The following is a 17,118-nucleotide window of genomic DNA, read 5'->3' as shown; positions in this document are numbered from 1 at the left end:
TGTTCTGGTGCGCTGGTCCTACGGGGCTTTAGCACGACGACTTCCCGACTGTCTACTACAACAAGTTATGCCCGACTCCGGCGATGGAGGGGCGATGACGGCGGCGCGCCTTCGGCTCGCTTCAGTGCTGGTAGTTGTCGCTAGGTGGTCTACGGATCTGGATGTAATTTCTATTATTTCTGGTACTCGTTGTACTGCCATGATTGAAGATAAATAGATCGAAATTTTTCTCGCGAAAAAAAAGATAGAGGCGTCAACAAGATAAGTGATAACCCTCTGATGTTAATCATTGCTGGTTTCGAGAAAGAGGTGACTTAACGACATCATCAATCAGAGATGAGGTCTTTTGTTTGCTCGTGTAGCCTTGTGGGGTCCGGTCAGGCATGTCCAAAACTCGATCGAGAAAAAAAATATAGAGCTGCTACTATACCGCAAACACCTATCGTTCAGTGACACGCAAACATGTATAGAAGTTGAATCAAAATTCAAGATCGTCTGTCATGACGTCTATACGAAAACAATGTAAAGGCCAAAAGGACAGCCCTCGCCGTGTTTAGACTTTGGAAAAAGGAAAGAAAACCCTTTTGTAATCAGAAAGCCACTCCATTGCGCGTGCGCTACGATTTGGCTAGCTATAGCCAGGCAATCCGACCGGTGGAGGAAAAGGGAGCGCAATGACGGGTTCACCTTTACATGGCATGACATTGCCAGCCGCGGCGACGGTAACACCGGTCAACTCAACGCGGTGATGACGTCCCAGGTGAGCGGGCGTAACCCGCACTCCCCACCCGCCAGCAGCAGCAGCAGCAGCAGCGGGCAGAAACTTACCGCCACGCGCACCGCGGATGTGGATCGGATCGGGCGGCCGGCACCGCCTGACGCGCGGGCCCCGCCGCCTTGCCTTCTACCTCCGGACCTTTCCTTCCCCCCGCCTATTTATCCCCGCCCGCGCCGCACTGCCGTTTTGTTTCGTTCTCGTTCCGCTTGGTTTTTCTCGCAGAGCCCGCGCCGTCAAAACACCCACGCTCCCCTGCTCGCTCGCGCCAACACGTGTAGGAGACCCGGAGAAGGAGCTAGAGAAGAAGAGTCCAGAAGCCTCGGAGAGCCACAGAGCGTAGCTAGCTAGCCTCCTCGGTTTCTATGGGGGCGGGGAAGGAGGCTCCCGGCGGCGTCGACGGCGCCGCCGAGCCGCCGCCGCCGGTCGTGCTCAAGATGGTCTTGCATTGCGCCGGCTGCGCCAAGAAGGTCCGCAACAGCATCAAGAGCATGCCTGGTACGCGCCCGCTCCATCCCGCCGCCAATTTCCCTGCTCCCGTGCTCCCTTCTCTGCATTTTGTGTTAGTCTGGTGGCTGATTCGTGTGCTTGTCTGGACTTGTCGCGCAGGCGTGCAGGCGGTGGTGGCGGACGCGGCGTCGAACAGGGTCGTCGTGGCGGGGACGGCCGACGCGGCCGCGCTCAAGGCGAGGATCGAGTCCCGCACCAAGAAGCCCGTCGAGATCGTCTCCTCCGGCGCCGGCGCCGGCCCGGCCAAGCCCCCAGCAGCCCCCGCCGCGGCCGAGAAGAAGAGCCCCGACAAGGAGAATCCCGACAAGGGGGGCGGCGGAGCCGACAAGGGGGATAAGCCCGGCTCCTCCAAGCCGCAGCCGCCCAAAGAGGAAGACGCGGCGAAGAAGCAACCGCCCACCCACACAGAGGAGAAGAAACCCACGGAGCTCCAGGTCGGTACACAAGCAGCAGCAAATCCTACCCCCACGCAATACTCTGCTCCCAACCACCACGCCCGTCCCACCGACCTTGCGGCTCACAATGTCTCCGCTTCGATTTTGCTTTCGCAGGAGACCACGGTGCTGCTCAAGATCCGCCTCCACTGCGACGGCTGCGCCGACCGCATCAGGCGCCGAATCTACAAAATCAAAGGTGCGGTTTTGCTGGGTTTCTTCTAAATTCTTCGAATTCGCGGTTTGTTCTGCTGTTAATTTTGTATCTTCCGTTCGAAATTGACGATGTTCTGTGTGTCTTGTCTCTTCCAGGGGTCAAGCATGTGGAGCTGGAGGGCAATGCCAAGGACGAGGTGAAGGTCACGGGGACCATGGACGTCCCCGCCATGGTGGCGTATCTCACGAAGAAGCTCAACCGCGCCGTCGAGGCCGTCGCGCCCGGCAAGAAGGACAAGGGCGGCAGCGACGAGAAGAAGGACAAGGGCGCCGGCGACGGCGAGAAGAAGAAGGACAAAGCGGCGGGCGGTGACCACGTCGTCATGAGCCAGGACAAGGGGAAAGGCATCGAGGTGACGGGCCCGTCCATGGCGTCCGCCGCGGCGTCCGTGGCGCCCGCGCCGGTCCAGCCGAGGACGCACCACGTCTCGCCGTACGGCCAAGTCCCGTACCCGCAGCCGCAGGGCCCCCCGCCCAGCTACTACAGCCCCTATGGCGGCAATGCCGACGGCGCGGGGTACGCCGGCGCCGGCGGCTACTACCAACAACAACAGCACCCCAGCGCGAACTCCGGCGGCTACTACCAGCAGCAACACCCGGGCGGCGAATCCGGCGGCTACTACCAGCAACCAAGAGAGGCCGGCGGCTACTACCAGCAGCAACACCACCCCAGCGGCGGCTACTACCAGCAGGAGAACCCCAACCCCCAGGCGTACCAGCCGTCGTACCCGCCGCCCTACCACTTCGACACGGCGCCGCCTCCGCAGATGTTCAGCGACGAGAACCCCAACTCGTGCTCCGTCATGTGACGTGACCCGCCGCCCGAAAACTCATTCATCAGCGCCGACGACCTGCGCCGTCCGGCCGGCCGGGAGAAGAGCAATGCTGACATAGTAGCAGACAGCGACGAGGCTCTCCACTAGCTTAGCTTAGCTCTAGTTACGCGGATCAGAGGCATCCATCCATGAACCGATGCGTGCCTCCGATCAAATTTTGGTTCCCCCTGCCTTTCCTCCGCTGTCTCTGCAGCTGATCGACCATTGTTCGTTCCTGCCACGAGCTCCATTGGTTAATTAATTTGATTTTAACCCAGTTGTTCCGCTAAATTAAGAGGTGAATGAGATCGACGAATGGGTCGCAAATTGCGTGCGCGCTCGTTGGTGGCGAGCTAGGCGTTGAATCGTGGACCGGTTTTGCTTAATCTAGCCTGGGTCGCCGCCCCTGTCGTCGATGTGAGAGCGACGTGGTGATCAATCGTCGGTCGAGACAATTGAACCGGCGAAGATTTCCACATTAAGAAGCGATTAACTGCGGGCAGTGATCCTCGTTGATTGGACCGTGAGTCGTGACGGGCAAGAAAAATTGCAGGCATTTAATTGTTGGCCTTGATGGTAACGAAGGATCTGATGGATGGTGGCGGCAAAATTGGTGTTGTGCTCCTTCCCGCGTCGTCGGTCCGACGCGGCGCCCGGGAGGATGGATAGCTACGCACCGGCATGGGGTACACCTACGCCGCTCGCTCGATCTGGAATATTCTCCCGGTGTTGATATTTCCTTTTGGATATTTTCGGAATTATTCTGCGTGCTTTGCATATTTTTGGAATTATTCTGTGTATGTGTGTGTGTACTGTGTGTGTTGGACGGCAGTAGGTTTTGATATTTTCGTCTGCGTGCGTGCCGGCCAAGCTGCATCTTGCGGCTAGCTGCAGCCTGATGTACTGATGATAACAATGCATGCATTATTAAGGCTTCCGATGACATACTCGATCGTGATCCGGGAAAAGGATTAGGTATTGCATTCACATTGTTTTTCGTTTGTGAAATGAGTATATGTCACGGCTGGCTGGCCAGGCCGTCGTTTTTCTTTCTTTTTTTGAAAGTAGGCCGTCGTTTTCTCTTTGTATATTCACATCCGCTTTTTGACATTATCGAATGGACGACGGACGACACAAGCGACATGCGCGGCCCCGGTGAATCCAAGGGCCAACGTATTTACTACGTTATCCTGTCCTGTGAGAAATCAATCTTTTTGTCGCAATCTGTGGGGAAAACCTTAGGGTGATATTTGGCTTCAAGACCATTTCCGAGCAATCTCGAAGATTAATTAGGTGCGCCAACGGTAGCTGCTTTTCTCTCTTCTTCCTAGTAATCTGAGTGGACTGGCTGAACTTTTGGTGTTGACGAATGGCCCGTGGAATTCAGTGGAAGACGTGCTTGGGTTATCCCGAAGGGAAACAAAACAAATGGTTAGAAAATCACATAGCACGTCCTTTTCGCCCACATTTTGCAGGCCCGTCATACCACCAGTCCACCATACTCGTGGGTCGATACGTAGCATTGCAGCAACTGCCTGCGAGTCGACCGGTCAGTCAGAGTCAGGAGTACGCCCGTGTTTGAAGGAAGCGGAAATTGTTGTGTCCCGGGATAAACAACACATCACCACTGTATCTGTACATACGTACTCCACGGGGATAGACTTTGGACGCAAATGAAGTATTCGTTCGTTGGATGCTTGGTTAAACAAATAGGGGTAGGCGGGACGTGCGTAAGCAGCCAGCTCACATATATGCTCCCTGAAACTTCCGTTTTATAATCGAAGTGGAGGAAACCAAGGCACCCTATCCTATCCACTTTGGTGATACTCCTTCTCTGTTTGCTTTTAAATTGTTCGCTCGTTCTTTCAGACGGTGCCAAAATTAGTGGAGGAAAAGAAACACACGCACGGATGTATGTATGGTCTGTGGAACAGATGGGCCGAGGAAAATAAACCCCCTGCTGCTGCGTGCTGGTCGTATGTTGTGTCTGTCTTGTCCCCACGCATGTGTGGTCTGACCGGGAATATTCTCCACGCAAGCACCGTGTCAGCAAAAATTAATGGAACGTTGAAACTACGAAGGAAATTATTAGCTGCCACCAGCAACACTTGATTACGACTTCGACATCATGTGCAGAAGCAGGATCCTTCTCCTCTGGGGCTGGGAGTATCATGTCATGTGTATTTGACCCTGGCTGTACGAGCAGCGGCAGGCCAGGGACTCTTGAATCCATGCCCCGTCGGCGTGCCGATTTTTTCTTGCTGATTCAGCTTAATTATGAGTCGGCGTCCTAATCAAGTTTGTGTAGTGCAAAAAGGTTGTCGATAAAGTTAAGTGGCCGTTCCTACAACAGGCTTTGCGCACGAAAGGTTTCGACCTAGCTTGGAGAAAGCAGGTTGAATATTTCACGCAGAAAGGGAGTGTTGGAATCAAAGTGAATGATGACATAGGTCACTATTTCCAGACACATAAAGGCCTGAGACAAGGAGATCCGATGTCACCTATTCTGTTCAACATCGTAGCTGACATGTTGACCATTCTAATAGGTAGGGCAAATGATGCTGGCCAAGTAGGTGGCCTTGTACCTCATCTAGTTGATGGAGGGGTGTCTATCCTACAGTACGCTGATGACACTATACTTTTCATGGAGCATGACTTGACAAAAGCGCGAAACATGAAGCTGGTGTTATGCTTATTCGAACAATTGACGGGCTTAAAGATTGCCAGGACCCCGACTCGATGTCACATCGATCTAGCTGGTAACACCTCATATCACTTTGCGGCCTCACGCACGGTATTCCCACGGGTGTCGTCTTACCTTTTCCCGGGACCGTTTGCGCCTTTTGGCTCACGTATATGATAGTGTCGCTAGCATCCATATGATAAAGAGCCCGGGCTGACATGACTAGTCGTAAACCCAAAGTGGCACAGACTTACAGGGACAGGCATCCATGACCCAGCTTCGAACGTGTCGGTCATCAGCAAGTGGGTCCGGGCTGTAGCACTGGGCTAGCAGGACTCCGGTAAACCGGGCTGTAGCGGGCTAACAGGACTCCGGTACTCAAAGCGTGACATTTCCCCGAAGGGACAGACACAGGAACGAAGAAGGACACATGCCGGCCAGCCTAAGTGTTCCAGAGCAGTAGCAAGCTACCATGGCTCAGCGGTAACACTAGGAGACATTTCCCGGTAAGAGAGGCTACTAAAGATAAACAACTAGATAGTCAGATCCCACACATACCAAGCATTTCAATCATACACACAATATGCTCGATATGTGCAAATACAACGAAGCATCACAACATGACTCTACGACACAAGTACTTTATTTAAGGCTCAGCGAGCCATACATAACATACACAAAGGTACGGGTCTCACGACCCAACATACAAGTCATACAGTCATACAAACCAGCAGCGGAAGTAACTTGTCTGAGTACAGACAACTAGTAAAATAAAAGAGGCTTGGAAAGCCTAGCTATACTACGTGGTCCTTCACAAGCTCAGGGTCACCACCTGGGTCTTTAGCCTACTCGCTGATGTCAACGTCTACATAGAACCCATCAGAAGGGGTTGCAGCGTCTTCTGTAAAAATGTAGATTATAGCAACATGAGTACAAAGGTACTCAGCAAGACTTACATCAGATCCTACATACATGCATAGTATCAAGAAGGGTTGGTGGAGTTATTGCAGCAAGCCAGCTTTGACTCTTGGCTAGGCTATCCTACGATAATCCAACTTGAAATGGTTTTGCGCACACGAGTCCACTACTCACCACTTCAATACACTATCGAGGATCCACCTCCGTCTTCCTACGGAAGAGCCATCCTCGGCACTCACACTTATCTTGAGGCTTTTAACAGTTTCCATTTACTTGTCTATGAACTGTATAGGCAACCAAGTAGTCCTTTACCGCGGACGCGGCTATTCGAATAGATTATGATAACCCTGCAGGGGTGTACTTCTTCATACATGTTTCCACCACTTAGCGTCTGCACACGACATGTGCTCGGCAGACTTCAAGCGAAAGCCGACGTGGGTGTAGACCACGACCTACCTAAACACTTAAGCCTCTAGTCCAGGTTTATCGCCTATTCAGGTTCCATCCGCAGGGAGTCCGGCCGGGGTTTCCCATACGGCCCCGAACGATGTGAACAGGGTTCCCGAGATACCTAACGGGTACCCGGTACACCGTGCCACGTACCTACCGCATCACAGCCCACCCCTACGGTCAGCGCTGTCCACGGCCTCCAGTAGGCTACAAACACCAGAAACTACTTGCAACTCCTGGACAGAGAGCTAGGGTGAATAAGAAGTCGAGCGGGGTCATATTTCAGGGCCCAATGCATGGTAGTAGCTGTATCTTAAATCACGCATACAGATCTCAGTGCTTAAGGTCGGCTTCAATGAAACAACCCACCATGTACTCCTACATGGCCTCTCATCGATACCTTTACCAAATCGTGTTCACCACACCACTCTCATTACCGAGATAAACATTTCACTCTAGCCCATCACCCAGATGAACCAGACCTGACACGACTCTAAGCATAGCAGGCATAGCAAGGTAGGAACAACACATACATATGGCTCAAACAACTCCTACACATGCTAGTGGGTTTCATCTAGTTACTGTGGCAATGACAGGTCATGCAGAGGAAATGGGTCCAACTAACGTAGCACACAGCAGTTTGAAACGCGTTGTCTTAATGCAGTAAAAGAGAGCAGGAGCGAGAACATGGGATTGTATCGATATGATCAAATGATTGGTTGCTTGCCTGATGGTTCGATGCACGGATACGGTTCTTCGTTAGGGTAATCACGGTACTCCTCGGGGACAGAACGTGTCGCAAAGGGCATCGATACACAAGCATCACCAAACAATGTGCAACAATATGATGCATGCATGAAACATGGCAATATGAGTGTATTGGGCTAATGCAACTAAAGCCAGAAGGGTTTGAACAAATTTGAATCAAAGATTCAAATTCCAAATTCAAATATGGCCTTTTAAAGTGCCTTTTCTTGTTCTGCTTAAAACATCAATTTAACTTGTTTGATCATGCATGAAAATAGTACAGATGGATAGATTGGATTTTTCTGATCATTTTTCATATATAATTTGTCCAATTTGGAGTTACAGAATAAAAGTTATGAATTTTTGAAGTTTAAATAATATTCTGGAATTTCCTGATTTAAATTAAATCCAGAAAATCAATTACTGCGTCAGCCTGACGTCAGTGTGACGTCAGCAGGTCAACGGAACTGGTCCAGGTCAAACCCGACAGTGGGTCCCGCATGTCAGGGTGATTATTTTAATTAAAACTTAATTAAAACTAATCCTGTTTAATTAACAGGGCTGGGCCCCACCTGTCATTGACTCAGGGGAGTCAACCAGGGCCCACCCGTGGTCAAACCCGAGTCGGCTGCACCGGCGTTTAGCCGCCGGCGAGCCCGACGCGGCGGCGGAAGTGGTTTTGGTCATTTCGGCCACCAAACGGACTGCGGAGACCACCGGAGTGGAGCTGAGGCCAACCCGCAGCTCTTGGCGGAGCCCGTTGGGGTCGGGGTGGCCGGAGTCGACGGCGGCGAGCTCGGCTGCGGCCGCCGGGGTTCGGTCGTGCACGGGAACGGTGCTGGAGCTCGAAGTCGAGCCAAGCGAGGCGCTAGGGATGCTCTACGGGGTCTTGCGAACTTGTTGGACTCGCCGGGGTGACCAAATGGTCACCGGAGCTGCGTCGACGGCGAGCTCGGCGACGGCGGAGGTTCGGCCGTGGTGGGGAGGTGGCTACGGTGAGGGAACGAGGGGAAGGAGAGGGGGAAACGGTGGCGTAGCTCACCGCGGTTGTAGTGGGCGTCGAAGCGGGCTCGGGGACGCACTGGAGACGGCGAATTCGACGGCGACGGTGGTCGGAGCCCGAAGAGGGGAACGGCGACGTGGCGGCGATGCAGGGCTTCCGGGGAGCTGTGGAGCGGTGGGGAGGAAGAGGGAGTCGTGGCGGAGCTCCTGAGCTAGTCGGGGAAGCGAGGGGTGGTCGGAGACGGTGGCTATGGCGAACGGCGGCGAGTGTGGTGTTCGGCCGGGCGAGAGAGAGAGCGAGGGAGAGGAGAGGAGAGCCGGGGGAGAGTGAGAGAGAGCAGGGGGAGGGCGTGGCGTCGTCCAGGGAGTCGAGCGAGGAGGGGAGGCCAGGCAAGCAGGCGAGCAGGTGGCGTGGCGCGGTGGCCGTGCGAGCGCGCCGGCCACACTCCCCTCCCTCTGTCGGGGCGAAGACGACAGAGGAGGGAGGTGGGCTGGGCCGGCTGCCGGCTGGGCCAGCCAGCTGGCTGGGCCGCACAGTGGAGGAGCCCAGGTAAGCCCCTCCTGTTATATATTTTTCTGTTTTTGTTTTATTTAGTATATCTGCAACTTTGTTGAATTAAATAAAATACCTAGGCAAGTTCAAAAATCACCAAACTAATCCTGGCCCATAGTTGGATTATTTCCAACATGAAACATTTTAGTTTGGAGATATTTGAGCATTTAAATATTTTATATTATTTTAAATGCCCAAATTCAAATATTTATGAATTAATTCAAAAACCCTAAGATGGCCTAGGAAAATGTGCACCACTTTTGGCATAGGTTCTGAACCAAGACAAAAATGATGGGCATTTTAGAAGGGCATTTCAGGTTCATTGAAAATTATTTTAGTAAACCCTAGTTGGTTTCAGAGGGGACTGGGGGTTCTGTCATCCCCATTTCAAGTTTCTGATGAAAGAGTAAACATGATGCAACACTCTAATGCATGACTAGCTAGGTTGTGACAACTCACCCCCACTCAAAAGAATCTCGTCCCGAGATTTGGGTTCCTCCGGGAAGAAGGCGGGGTACTCGAGTCGAAGACGATCCTCCCTTTCCCAAGTTGCTTCATCCTCAGAATGGTGCGACCATTGAACCTTGAGAAACTTGATATTATGACGTCGGGTGGTACGTTCGGCCTGATCGAGGATACGAACGGGGTACTCTCGATATGTAAGATTATCTTGGAGATCAAGCGTTTCGTGGTCCACTTCACGGATAGGATCCGAGAAGCAACGCCTGAGTTGAGAAACGTGGAAGACATCGTGAACTCTGGAGAGGTGCGGAGGTAGTTCCAACTGGTAGGCAACTTCTCCTCGTTTGGCAAGAATGCGAAAAGGTCCAATGTAACGAGGAGCCAATTTGCCTTTGATACCGAAACGATGGGTTCCCTTCAGAGGGGTGACCCGAAGATAAGCCTTCTCGTCAACCTCGAAAGTCATAGCCTTATGTTTTCGGTCATATTGACTCTTTTGACGGGATTGGGCTGTTTTCAACTTTTCACGAACGATACGAACTTGCTCTTCTGCTTCCTGAATCATATCCGGGCCAAAGAATTGTCTTTCCCTGGTCTCTGACCAGTTAAGGGGTGTTCGACACCGTCGTCCATAGAGAACTTCAAAAGGGGCTTTACCCAAGCTAGATTGATAGCTGTTGTTATAAGCGAATTCGGCAAATGGAAGGCACTTCTCCCAGTCCATTCCGAATGAGATAACAGAGGCTCGAAGCATGTCTTCTAGAATTTGGTTGACGCGTTCCACTTGACCACTCGACTGAGGGTGGAAAGCGGTGCTAAAGGAGAGACGAGTTCCCGTAGCATTTTGGAAACTTTCCCAAAATCGAGAGGTGAAAAGACTTCCTCGATCCGAGTTAATTTACAAAGGAACACCATGAAGAGACACTACTCGGGAGATGTATAAGTCTGCCAGTTGACTAGCGGTTATACTCTCACGAACAGGTAAGAAATGGGCTACTTTGGAAAGACGATCGACCACGACGAAAATAGCATTATTCCCTCTCTTGGTCCTGGGAAAACCGGTAATGAAATCCATACCAATTTTATCCCATTTCCATTCAGGAATAGATAGGGGTTGAAGGGTGCCAGCAGGTCATTGATGCTCTGCTTTTACACGACGACAGACGTCGCAATTAGCAATATACTGAGCAATTTCTCTCTTCATCCTAGTCCACCAGAACCTCTGGCGTAGGTCCTGATACATCTTAGTACTACCGGGATGAATAGTGAGAGGAGATTCATGAGCCTCCTTAAGGATCAACTGCCGTAGATGCTGGTTCTTGGGAACCACTAGACGGTTCTCAAAGTACACAACACCATGATCATTTGTGGAGAAACAACTAGCACCTCCGCTAGCAATGTTCTCCTTGATCTTAGCTATTCCCTTATCTCGCTTCTGGGCAGCAATGATTTGATCCGTAAGAGTAGGTTTCGCCACCAAGGTGGAGAGAAATCCTTGAGGAACAATGTGAAGGTTAAGCTTCCGAAATTCCTCATGGAGAAGCGGTTGACTTTGTTGTAACATCGGATTGTTACAATAAGATTTACGACTTAGCGCATCAGCCATGACGTTGGCTTTCCCTGGGGTGTAGGTTATTCCTAAGTCGAAGTCTGTGATCAATTCAACCCAACGTCTCTGCCTGAGATTCAAATCCGGTTGGGTGAAAATATACTTCAGACTTTGGTGATCAGTGAATATTTCGCAACGATTACCGAGGAGGTAATGTCGCCAGGTCTTAAGTGCATAGACTACGGCTGCAAGCTCTAGATCATGAGTAGGATAATTCTCCTCATGTGGGTGCAATTGCCGTGAAGCGTAGGCAATTACGTGTCGATCTTGCATGAGAATGCATCCTAGTCCTTGTCGCGAGGCGTCGCAGTAGATAACAAAGTCCTTAGAGAAGTCTGGCGATACCAGTACGGGAGCAGAAGTCAGGCGTCTTTTCAGTTCCTGAAAGCTGTGCTCACATTGTGGAGTCCATTCGAACTTCTTATCTTTCTTGAGGAGTTCGGTTAGGGGTTTAGCAACCTTGGAGAAGTTCTCGACAAAGCGACGACAATAGCTCGCTAAGCCCAGAAAGCTCCGAACTTGCTTGACCGATTCAGGTGGAGTCCAGTTAAGGACGGCTTGAACTCGCTCAGGGTTAACAGCAATACCTTTACCAGATATTACATGACCCAGATAGGTCACTTCTGACAACCAGAATTCACATTTAGAAAATTTGGCATAAAGGCGATGCTCTCGAAGTTTCTGCAACACTAGCCTTAGATGTTCGGCATGTTCTTCCTCGTTCTTGGAGTAGATGAGTATATCATCGAGGTAAACCACGACGAATTTATCCAAATACTCCATGAAGATTGAGTTCATTAACCGAGAAAAGGTGGCTGGAGCGTTGGTTAAACCGAAGGACATGACGGTGTACTCGTATTGGCCATAACGAGTAACAAAGGCCGTTTTTAGGAATGTCCCCGTTTCTGATTTTGATTTGATGGTAGCCCAACCTCAAATCCATTTTGGAGAAGACTGAGGATCCAGCGAGCTGATCGTACAGGTCGTTGATCCTGGGAAGTGGATATTTGTTCTTGATTGTGACCAAGTTGACAGGTCGGTAATCTACAACCATCCGGTCCGTACCATCCTTCTTCTTGACGAATAGGACGGGGCAAGCCCACGGAGAAGAGCTAGGTCGGATGAAACCCTTTTTCAAGGACTCATCGAGTTGTTTCTTAAGTTCGGCTAGTTCTAGGGGTGCCATCTTATAAGGTCTTCTAGCAATCGGAACGGTTCCTGGAATGAGGTCTATTACAAACTCAACATCCCTGTCAGGTGGAACACCTGGCAATTCCTCTGGAAAGACATCCGGGAAGTCACGGACTACCGGAACGTCCTCAAGGTCTGGCAAAGGGCTGGCGTTAAGAGAATATAATTGTTGCTTGGCTATTCGGGTCAAGACATTGACTATCTTCCCCGAAGGATGGGTGAGTTGAACAGTCCTAGAGAAGCAATCAATTTTGGCTTGATGAGCTGACATCTAGTCCATACCCAAAATGACATTAATATCTGAAGATTTAAGGGCTATCAAAGACGCAAGGAAAACAAGTCTGTTGACTTGGATTTCATTTCCATGGCTTACTCTAGAAGTTTGCCATTTGGATCCCGGAGTTTGGATTACCATAGAGGTTGGCATATCACCGAATGCGATGTTATGCAAGCGAGCATAGTTTTCAGATATAAAAGAATGAGAGGCTCCTGTATCGAAAAGGACAGATGCCGGGTGGCAGTTAACAAGAAGCGTACCGAGAACGACGTTGGGATCCTCTTGAGCTTCTTCGGCAGAGATACAGTTGACATGGCCACGTGAAGCGGTGACAGGTTTAGCATGAAACACTTTCCCTGTCGGCTTGCCACGGCCAACAGCTTTAGCAGATTGATTGGGGTTGGTCTGGGGACACTCACGCATATAGTGACCAGATTCCCCACACTTGAAACAAGTCATGGAACTGGTACGTGGAGGAGCATTGTTAGTTGGACCCCCATAGGGCTTGGCTGGAGCAGACTGTTGAACGGGGCGAGGCGCCTGGAAGGATGGCCTCGGTGTGAACCTGGGTGGCAGGGCGGTGTTGGGTACCCACACGCGGCGCTTCTGAGGACCAGCACCGGATGAGGAACCCGTGTCACGTCCATGCTTGCGTGTTGCGTCATAGTCAGTCTGACCCGTTTCAGCACTGATGGCTTTGTCGACAAGTTTCGAAAAAGATGTGCACTCATGCAGACGGAGGTCACGGCGAAGCTCAGGACTAAGGCCCTTACGGAACCTTGCTTGCTTCTTGGCGTCAGTAGACACTTCCTCAGTTGCATATCGGGCGAGATTACCAAACTCCCTGCTATAGGCATCCACAGAAAGTCGGCCTTGGGTGAAACTGCAAAATTCTTCACGTTTACGGTCCATGAGACCCTCCGGAATGTGATGTTCACGGAAAGCCTCGCTGAACTCAGCCCAAGTAGTGACATGGCCCGCTGGGCGCATAGCTCCATAATTCTCCCACCATAGACTGGCGGGGCCTTCAAGATGATATGCAGCAAAGGTGACCTTGTCAGCCTCCGCTACCAGCGCGGAACGCAGTTTATGGGAGATACTACGAAGCCAGTCATCAGCGTCGAGAGGCTCGACGGAGTGGTGGAACGTGGGTGGATGCAATTTGATAAAATCACTGAGTGACACCACGTTAGCCCTCTGATGGTGTCCTGTATTCTGTTCAATACGCTCCAACAAACGGTTCGTCTCCCGCTTGTTTCTCTCAGCTTCCATCATCACCTCGGCTAGTGAAGGAGGATGAGGCAGATTTACATCCCTGGCTTCACTGCCTTCGGCCTGCTCTTGAGAAGCAGGGTTAGCGCGCGTGTTGACCATCCTAGGAAATCAAGACAATGTTTTAGTCAGGATGGTAAAATTCCGACATAGGATTTATAATGTAAGAAATATCTCGGAATGCAAGATGATCATCCGTATGACATGGTAGATACAGAAACTGCTTCTTTATTCCATCGTCATACACACCATACAGGGTTTAGTACAAGACCAAACAAAGTACTATTACGGTGAAAAGAGGATTACATCTCATCGGAGACATTCCAAGCTCCTATACATTATTTTTCTACATCTCCGGAAAGAGTACAAACTAGGTCATATCCCACGAGTCACGCGGGATGATAGACGACACAGCTAGTGCGAACTAGTGATACTACCACTAACTTAGACCGATCCGTAGTAGTCCTCGTAAAAGTCACCTCCATAGCCTGGGAGTTCAACATGATCATCCGGAAACAAACGGTCTCGCGGAGCTTGTGGACCATAGGGGCTAGGATGAGGCCTTGGACCAACAAACGGTGGCCTGCGGGGACCGCGAGGTGGGGTGATGCCTCCTACATCACGCCAAACCATCACGTCTGGCAGAGCAGATCTCACAGGATAGAGATCGCGCATATCTGAATATCCAGCTTGCACCGCCGGTGCGAACCGAGTCAAAGTGGCCCAGTGGTCAGCACGGGTGTTGAAGAGCTCTAGCCTTAAGGCCCGATTTTCTCGGTCCTTATCCTCGAGCATCTCAGCAGTGGTGCGAGTCCGTGAATCCTCCTGAGTGGGGTCAGCATAGATAGCCTGGAGATACCCTTGTGCTCCCGGAAGTGATCCTGGCATATACCGGAAATCAGAGTCCCGAAATATACCAGATCTGACTCGCATAATGGTCATCATAGAGTAGGCGGCGTCCTGCACAGCCATCTCAATGGTAACCCCGAGTCCATAAGAGCAGTCAAGAGGCTCGGTGGATCCAGGATAAGATGGAAATATCCTGACAGTGCAGAGATACTGGCTCTGATTAAAATCTCAGAATTGCTCTTCGACCGTGTACTCGGGATACCAGCGATATCCAGCCTCAGTCATTACCCTGACCAACTTAGCAGTATGGCCGGGTACATCTAGGCATCAAGTCAGGCGAACCACTTGATTGAGGTCGCGAGTGGCCATCTGAAAGCACAATCATAATGCAGGGGCATTAGAATTTCTAGCAAAATTTCGGCAGCATACAGCTGTAAATGCTCAAGAAGGATTTTGAGACATTTGACCAAGGATTTCATACACACTCAACATCATCATATCAAAGTTCTGAATCCATTCTGGCAACATAATGGGGTAGTAGAACTGAACTAGGCTGGTAACCATCAAACTTATAAGGTACTACTGATTAGTAACTCGTGATCCTGATAGAGAGAGCAGATCCTAATTCCTTAACCCCCGGTGGAAGAATGGACTGACTCAGATCAGAAAGTCATAAGGTAAAGGAGTAAAAAGAGCCTTACGTTCCATCCCACAAACAATTCCCCTACATATAACTAAAGAATTTCTAGACTCAACATCGACCAGTTTGGCTTGGAGAACCTACAGGCAGTCCGGCTCTGATACCAACGCTGTCAGGACCCCGACTCGATATCACATCGATCTAGCTGGTAACACCTCATATCACTTTGCGGCCTCACGCACGGTATTCCCACGGGTGTCGTCTTACCTTTTCCCGGGACCGTTTGCGCCTTTTGGCTCACGTATATGATAGTGTCGCTAGCATCCATATGATAAAGAGCCCGGGCTGACATGACTAGTCGTAAACCCAAAGTGGCACAGACTTACAGGGACAGGCATCCATGACCCAGCTTCGAACGTGTCGGTCATCAGCAAGTGGGTCCGGGCTGTAGCACTGGGCTAGCAGGACTCCGGTAAACCGGGCTGTAGCGGGCTAACAGGACTCCGGTACTCAAAGCGTGACATTTCCCCGAAGGGACAGACACAGGAACGAAGAAGGACACATGCCGGCCAGCCTAAGTGTTCCAGAGCAGTAGCAAGCTACCATGGCTCAGCGGTAACACTAGGAGACATTTCCCGGTAAGAGAGGCTACTAAAGATAAACAACTAGATAGTTAGATCCCACACATACCAAGCATTTCAATCATACACACAATATGCTCGATATGTGCAAATACAACGAAGCATCACAACATCACTCTACGACACAAGTACTTTATTTAAGGCTCAGCGAGCCATACATAACATACACAAAGGTACGGGTCTCACGACCCAACATACAAGTCATACAGTCATACAAACCAGCAGCGGAAGTAACTTGTCTGAGTACAGACAACTAGTAAAATAAAAGAGGCTTGGAAAGCCTAGCTATACTACGTGGTCCTTCACAAGCTCAGGGTCACCACCTGGGTCTTTAGCCTACTCGTTGATGTCAACGTCTACATAGAACCCATCAGAAGGGGTTGCAGCGTCTTCTGTAAAAATGTAGATTATAGCAACATGAGTACAAAGGTACTCAGCAAGACTTACATCAGATCCTACATACATGCATAGTATCAAGAAGGGTTGGTGGAGTTATTGCAGCAAGCCAGCTTTGACTCTTGGCTAGGCTATCCTACGATAATCCAACTTGAAATGGTTTTGCGCACACGAGTCCACTACTCACCACTTCAATACACTACCGAGGATCCACCTCCGTCTTCCTACGGAAGAGCCATCCTCGGCACTCACACTTATCTTGAGGCTTTTAACAGTTTCCATTTACTTGTCTATGAACTGTATAGGCAACCAAGTAGTCCTTTACCGCGGACGCGGCTATTCGAATAGATTATGATAACCCTGCAGGGGTGTACTTCTTCATACATGTTTCCACCACTTAGCGTCTGCACACGACATGTGCTCGGCAGACTTCAAGCGAAAGCCGACGTGGGTGTAGACCACGACCTACCTAAACACTTAAGCCTCTAGTCCAGGTTTACCGCCTATTCAGGTTCCATCCGCAGGGAGTCCGGTCGGGGTTTCCCATACGGCCCCGAACGATGTGAACAGGGTTCCCGAGATACCTAACGGGTATTCGGTACACCGTGCCACGTACCTACCGCATCACAGCCCACCCCTACGGTCAGCGCTGTCCACGGCCTCCAGTAGGCTACAAAC

The 17,118-nt window shown here is 50.8% G+C and overlaps 1 protein-coding gene across 1 annotated transcript; it reads left to right on the top strand.

The window, feature by feature from the left end:
- The first annotated feature begins 972 nt into the window (after window positions 1–972).
- LOC119291422 (heavy metal-associated isoprenylated plant protein 3-like) lies at window positions 973–3,027 on the top strand. Its single transcript, XM_037570180.1, has 4 exons — window positions 973–1,273; window positions 1,385–1,719; window positions 1,837–1,918; window positions 2,032–3,027. The coding sequence occupies exons 1-4, from the start codon at window positions 1,141–1,143 to the stop codon at window positions 2,742–2,744; spliced, it is 1,263 nt and encodes a 420-aa protein (XP_037426077.1). The 5' UTR covers window positions 973–1,140; the 3' UTR covers window positions 2,745–3,027.
- Window positions 3,028–17,118: the final 14,091 nt, after the last annotated feature.

Source organism: Triticum dicoccoides, chromosome 4B (assembly GCF_002162155.2).
Source record: "Triticum dicoccoides isolate Atlit2015 ecotype Zavitan chromosome 4B, WEW_v2.0, whole genome shotgun sequence".
Taxonomy (NCBI): Eukaryota; Viridiplantae; Streptophyta; class Magnoliopsida; order Poales; family Poaceae; genus Triticum; species Triticum dicoccoides.
The sequence above is the reverse complement of the archived record's forward strand: the minus strand, read 5'-3'. Positions and strand labels throughout refer to the sequence as shown.